The 6,378-nt window shown below is 67.1% G+C and overlaps 1 protein-coding gene across 1 annotated transcript in view; it reads left to right on the top strand.

Moving 5' to 3' along the window:
* The first annotated feature begins 3,660 nt into the window (after window positions 1-3,660).
* TEKT4 (tektin 4) overlaps window positions 3,661-6,378 on the top strand; it is a 5,950-nt gene continuing 3,232 nt past the window's right edge. Inside the window, exons 1-2 of the mRNA XM_029948215.1 lie at window positions 3,661-4,304; window positions 6,334-6,378. The exon at window positions 6,334-6,378 is cut by the window's right edge and continues 13 nt beyond it. Of these exons, the coding sequence (XP_029804075.1) occupies window positions 3,714-4,304; window positions 6,334-6,378 (636 nt within the window). The 5' untranslated portion in view covers window positions 3,661-3,713. The remainder of the gene's footprint in view (window positions 4,305-6,333) is intronic.

Here is a 6,378-nt window from a genome sequence, read left to right as displayed (position 1 = left end):
GCGGACGGCAGGAGGGGCGGGCGGCTCTCCCCGGTCACTGCCCGGCTTGGCGGCGGGCGGGCGTCCGTCTGGGCCTCTCTCCCTGTCTGTGCAGCCACGGCCATGTCCACTGGCGGGCGGGGGAGGGCTGTGGGCGTGGCCGTCCTGGGGGCGGGGCGTCCTGTGGGCGGGGCAGGATGGTCAGCTCCAGGCCTGCCATCCGGGTCCACGAGCTCTCACTTTACCCTCCAGCCTCACACCTTCTTCTAAAAACCCTTTAACATGATGCTTCTGGAGGATGGAGCTTCCCAGAGATGATGAAGGTCAAGGGCACGTTGTCCGGCTCCCAGCCCCCAGGCCCTTCTCTGTGTGGGCGCCTAGGACAAGGAGCCTGTTCCAGGGCCTCCCTGCAGACAGACCACAGGCTGTGCCCGGGAAAGACGTCTTGGGAACCGATGCTGCCGGAGCCGCCCGGTGGGAACGAGGTCGGGGTCAGGGGTCAGGCTGCCCAGGCCTGGGCTGCACGCACACCGACTCACTCCATTCTTGAACACCAGCAAGGGTGGGGTTGCCCTTGTGCCCAGCTCACAGATGGGGAAACCGAGGCGTGGTCCCTACAGCCTCTGGTGCCATGGTCTAGATCTGCCGCCCACACCACAGACCTCCAAACCCTCGAATGGCTAAGCAGGGCCATGCTGGTGGGGACGCCCGGGTGAGGGGGCCATGAGGCTGCCAGGGGCTGGGCGAGCACTGGAAGGGGCCACTGCTGCCCGGGGGCTGCAAGGTGGACAGGGCAGCATCCCTGGTCCTGAGTCCCCACCTTGTGCTCAGGGCCCGGGAGCTGAGGGCGCGCCCCAGCCTGTGGGCCGCCCTTCCACCAAGTGTAGGGAGGCGGCGTGGAGCCCTTCTGCCCAGGCAGCGGCCCCCTGCGTGCCCGTCCACACTCACGTCGCCCTCCTCCCCCCCCGCCAGGCCGCGCCACAGGCCTGACCCCTCCCAGGGAAGGCCGCTTCCACAGCTGCCCAGGGGCCCCCCGCTGGCCTTGGAGGTGCCCCAGTCCGGTCTGGACTCTGCCCTTCGAGCCCCGGCCAAGGGGACTCTTCCTCCGCTTCTGAGCCCCCCTTCCCCGGCCCACCTCTAGGGCCCTGTCCACACTCCGTGCTGTTGGCCCAGGAGTGAGGGGCGTGCCCTCCCCCTCCTGCCTGCGGGGCGGCCCCCCACCCCTCCCCACCCACCCAGCGGCATCTGCTCGGGCCATCTGAGATGCTCAAATCCTCAGTTATTACATGTCCCGCTGGCCCCGGGGGATGGGCGGGGGGCGTGAGGAGGCTGAGGGGTCCTTGAGCTGTTACTGTGGGTGGGAGGGTGGAAGGCGGGGCTGGAACCTATGGGGGAGGCCCAGGTCCCAAGAGCGACGGGTCAGGCAGGGGTCATAGGCCCCTCGGCCCCTGAAGGCAGATGGACTTGGACTTGGTGTGCCTCGCCTGGCCTGCCCAGCCCCCGGAGCACCCTCGCGCACAGCTGGGCTCGGGGTCTCTGCAGTCACCCCAGGCTGGCCTGCAGGACCTGAGGGGAGGGGCCAGGACTGTCCCCCCTCCCTCCAGGCCCAGCCCAGCCCGCTCCCTGCGAGGGGCTTCCCGGAAGCGCCAGGAACCGTCCTTTCTGCTGGGGTCCCGGTGCTGAGGCTGCCTGTGACTTGGTGTCCCTCTGAGGGAGAGGACCTGCCTTGGGTCACGTGACAGCCAGGTCTCGGCCCCCGGTGAGCGCGGGAAAGGGCGTCATTACTCAGCCAGCCTCTGCTCTCTCTGGGGATCAGGGCCCGGGGCTGGGGCCCAGGCCAGGCCCCCCACAGGCCTGGTAAGGGTTCGTGAGGGGGACCAGCGCCAGAGGCAGGGGCACGTGCCCTGGGAGGAAGGGAGCCCCCCGTCCTGGGGGCGTGCAAGCAGAGTCTGCAGGGCAGCGCTGGGGGCCCCAGCGGGCCGCTGGCGGCACACTGCTGAGCGGGGGGCGGCCGGCACGTACTTGCCCTGGGAAGCTCGGCGTGTCCTGAGACTCAATTTTCTTGTCCCAAATGCAATTTGGACACAAATCCAATAAGCCTGCATATCACTCAGCCGCTGCTTCGAGCCCCAGCACTGGTGATCGGCCTGCCCGAGGATTCAAGCCCAGAAAGCCTGCGAGGCTGGGGGGCTGCAGAGGGCAGGAAGGGCGGGGGGGGGTCACTCGCAGCCCTGGGAGCCGGGCCATTTACTGGCCTCTGCTCAGGCCGTGCCCACGGCAGCCCCACGTGGCAGACGGCATAACCCCACTCTGCAGAGGGAGAGGCAGGCACGGGGGCCACCCGCCCGGCCCGGGGGGCAGGGGCAGAGCCCGACTGAGCCAGCAGCTTCCTGGGGTGTGTCACTTCCGCCTCCAGACCGGGATCTCTGGGGCAGCTGTCCCCTCTGTCTGGGGTGGGGGACCCGGCCCCACTGGTGGGCACCCAACCGAGTCCTGCTGGACCAAACTTGCTGCTGGGTCAGGTTGTCCCGGAGCACCTGCCTTGGAAACCACGTCCCACCACCTGAGCTTGGCCCTGGCCCCGTGTTCAGTGAGCGCCCTGGGACAGTAGATTCTGAGGGGCAGCCCTGCCGTGCTCAGCGCGGGGGCGACGCTGTGTGAAAAGCCCGATCTAAATAAAAGGTGGGGCCAGGGGCCACCCATCCTGAGTGGGCCCTGCGTGTCCTGTGTGTCTGGGGAAACAGCACAGAGAGGCTCCCCTCGCCTGCCGCCCTCAAGAACAGGCTCGGGTTCCGTCTCTGTGCGGGGAGGTCTGCGCAGCTGTCCCCAAGGCCCACATTTAGAGGCACCTCTGTGTGCCAGGTGGCATAGATCCCTGGCCCCATGGTCCCTGCCATCAGGGCACAGAGGGAGGCTGGCGCTCCAGGTCAGGGCCTCGGGAGGAGGACACAGTGAGCCAAGGCTGGTGTTTTTAAGGAGGTCTGGGGCTAGTGTGGCCCAAGCTGGTGTAAGATGGGCTGGGGCCATGAGGTGTGCATGTGTGTCCTGCGAGGTGGGCTTTCGGAGGGGTCCTGTGGGACCAGGGGGGGCGAGGCTGAGGGTGGGAGGGCCATCTGGAGCAGGGCATCAGACCACCCAGGGACAAGACCCTTTCCCCTACTCCCAACCCCAGCCGCTGCCCCACCCCCTCTCGGATTCCTGGAAACATTCCGCGGCCAATGGCGTCCTCTGCTGGCCACGTTGAACATAGCCCCGGCCTTGGTTCCCTGCCCAGGATGGAGGCGGGGGATTGATGTGCTGCGAGGATCAGGTGTACCTCCTGCTCCCGCGACCTCAGCCATGAGCCTGGCCCTGGGTGCCGTGGAGACACTGCTGGGATCCACTTCCACCCTGTGGAGGAGATCTGGGCTCCAAGGTATCCACTGGGGGCTGAATTCAACTCCTCATCAAAGACAAGCCCACCCCGCTTCATGTCCCGGGGAGAGCCCCACCGGGACAAGTAAGACAAGGAGGGCACGACGGGGCCTGGCCTCGGGCCACAGTCCCATGTGCAAGTCTGGGCAGACGCCAGACGTGGGCCAGGATGAGTGTGGTTGGGGCTGCATGGCCCTTTAAGGGGGAGCGCTAAGAGAGGGGGCCTGTTGCCCAGCAACAGGAGGGCGTGTGTTTACGCGTCGCCAGGACACCAGAAGCTTCTGCTGGGGACAGAGCGGCCTCAAGCGGCCCTGTCGACCATGCGTGAGCCGCGGCCCTCTTCCTTCCCTCGCCCGGGAGCGCGGCTGGCCAGCACCATGGCGCAGACGGACGCGCTCCTGACCCAGCAGCCCGCCCCGCAGACGGTGCCGGCGTGCGAGCTGCCCCGAAAGCTGCACGACGTGGCCCGGAACACGGGCGCCTACACGTCCTCGGGCCTGGCCACCGCCGGCTTCCGCTCGGCCAAGTACCTGGTGGACGAGTGGTTCCAGAACTGCTGTGCCCGCTACCACCAAGCCTTCGCCGACCGCGACCTTTCGGAGCGGCAGCGCCACGAGAGCCAGCAGCTGGCAGCCGAGACGGAGGCGCTGGCGCGGCGCACGCAGGAGGACGCCACCAGGCAGGTGGGCGCGCGCCTGCAGGACATCCACTGCTGGAAGTCCGAGCTGCAGCGCGAGGTGGGCGAGCTGGACGCCGAGACCGACCTGCTGCTGGCCCAGAAGCAGCGGCTGGAGCGCGCCCTGGACGCCGCCGCCGTGCCCTTCTCCATCGCCACCGACAACCTGCAGTGCCGCGAGCGCCGCCAGCACCCGGACCTCGTACGCGACCACGTGGAGATGGAGCTGCTAAAGGTGCCGCCCCTTCCACCCCGATGGCCCCGCCCCGGCCCCGCCGGCCCCGCCCCTTCTCCGTGAGCATGACCCGCCCGGGGCAGAGGGTGGGCCGGTTCCCACGACATGGGCTGACCGAGGCATGGGCGTCCGCGTACCAGATGGGCGGCGCAGGCTCAGGGAGCACACGCCCCTGTGCCCCCACAGGAAAACCTAGAGCACGGAACGGTTTGCACACGCAGCCGCGTGTGCACCACACTCAGGTCCACCCCCAGGCACAGAGACTCTGGCTCTGTTTGTAGGATGGGGACCAGAACGAACAAGGAGCTGGGGCAAGCTCAGGGCTCCGGCCGCCGAGCACAGAGGTGCCGTCCCGACCCCGGGAGGGTGCCCGGTCTGACCTCCCCACAGTCTGGTCCTCACAGTGAGTGAGGCTGGGCTCTTTGCAAGTTAAGCCCCAGCCTGGACATGGTCCTGGGGACAGGCCCCAGCGGCGGGTCTGAGCATGTATGGGGGCTGCAGCGGGACTCAGTGCTCATCTGCTCTCCCCAACCCCGTGTCCAGGGCCCCTGCACAGCCTCCCCCCGCTATTATGGATCATACGGGGAGAGGTGGGGCCCAGGCTGTGACAGAATTCATATCTGGATGTGTGTTGGGGGGATTTGTCTGAGGATGGGACACTCAGAGGCCACCGAGGCAGGAGGGGGTCCGGCCAGGTCCATGCACAAGCCCTGAGGTCCCCCTCACACAGACACCCCGAAGATGTGGAGGGGCTGAGCTGAACCCTGTGGGCAGCGGCCTGAGGTCTGGGATGCATGCAGGGCTAGTTATGTCCAGAGGGTGCCTGCACCTACTGGGTGGCCCCTTGGTCACCCTCAGGTCCTGGCACCTGCTGGGCAGCCCCTTGGTCACCCTTGGGTCCTGGCACCCACTGGGCGGCCCCTTGGCCACCCTAGATCATGCACATTAAGCCTGACGCTGAACTCCTAAAAGCCCAGCCCACCACGTCTCCCCCTACCCTGATGCCCGTGGTGGACATCCAGGCACAGCCCAGGACGCAGGGTAGATGGGTGAGGGACGGAGCTCCCTTCCTCCCACGAGGAGCCTTCCCCGCCCTGAACTGAGCAGGACCGGTCTTTGGAGCAGCCACAGGGGAGAAGGGCATGCCCCAGGCCAGCCCCCTGATCCAGGCAGCGCAGGGCGCACACCCCCCTCAGAGCCCGGAGGCCTGGCTTGTGACCAGGCTGTGGACTGCGGGCAGGCAAACAGCCAGTCCTTGGGCTCAGGGCACCCCTGTGCTCTCCCGGCTCAGCCCAGAACCTTGAGTCCCTCCCCTCCCCTGCGGGCCTCTCCATGCCCCAACCCCTCTTGGCTCCCCACCACCTCAGCATCCCCCCGGCTCCCCCACGCCGTCCACCCCAGGCCTTGTCCCATCCCCACCCACCCCCGTGTGAAGAACCAGCAATGGTCCAGAGACAGGGACGGACCCTGGCACACGTGGCTTTAGTGCCAGCGGGGGGTGAAAATCCAAATGGGAGGGTGCTGTTTGTGCACAGAAAAGAAAGCCATTGCAGTAGCAGAACACAGGGCTTCCCCTGATTCTCAGTGGAAGACAGAGGGCCTCTCTGAGCCCAAGGCCCTGGTGGGCACCAGGAGGGCACCTGCTTCTCAGAGGCCAGGGTCCCAGGAGCGCAGCGGGTCACCGGTGTCCTGGGCAGGCTGCAGGGATGGTCCCTGAGCCCAGGGGGTGCTGTGTGCCAGGCAAGGGAGAGCTGCCTCTGGGTGATGGTCCCACCAGCCCATAGAAGCACCCCCCCGCCCCCAGTAAAAACCACCACACTGTGCTGCACCAAATAGAATGTTCAAAGGCCCAGAATAAATTCAATGGGCTGGGCTCCGCCTTCATTTTCCAGAAAAGAGACTAGGGTCTGGCCCAAAGTTACTAACCAAGCACCAGGTGCTGGCCTGGGCATGTAAGGGGCTGACTACCGGCCTGTGCCAGCCTGGCCGTCCTCAGACCCTCACCAGGGATGGGGTCCTTCTCCCCCAGGAGGCCGAGCTTATCCGGAACATTCAGGAGCTCCTAAAAAGGACC

The sequence above is a fragment of the Suricata suricatta genome, chromosome 8 (assembly GCF_006229205.1).
Source record: "Suricata suricatta isolate VVHF042 chromosome 8, meerkat_22Aug2017_6uvM2_HiC, whole genome shotgun sequence".
NCBI classification, from domain to species: Eukaryota; Metazoa; Chordata; class Mammalia; order Carnivora; family Herpestidae; genus Suricata; species Suricata suricatta.
The sequence above is the reverse complement of the archived record's forward strand: the minus strand, read 5'-3'. Positions and strand labels throughout refer to the sequence as shown.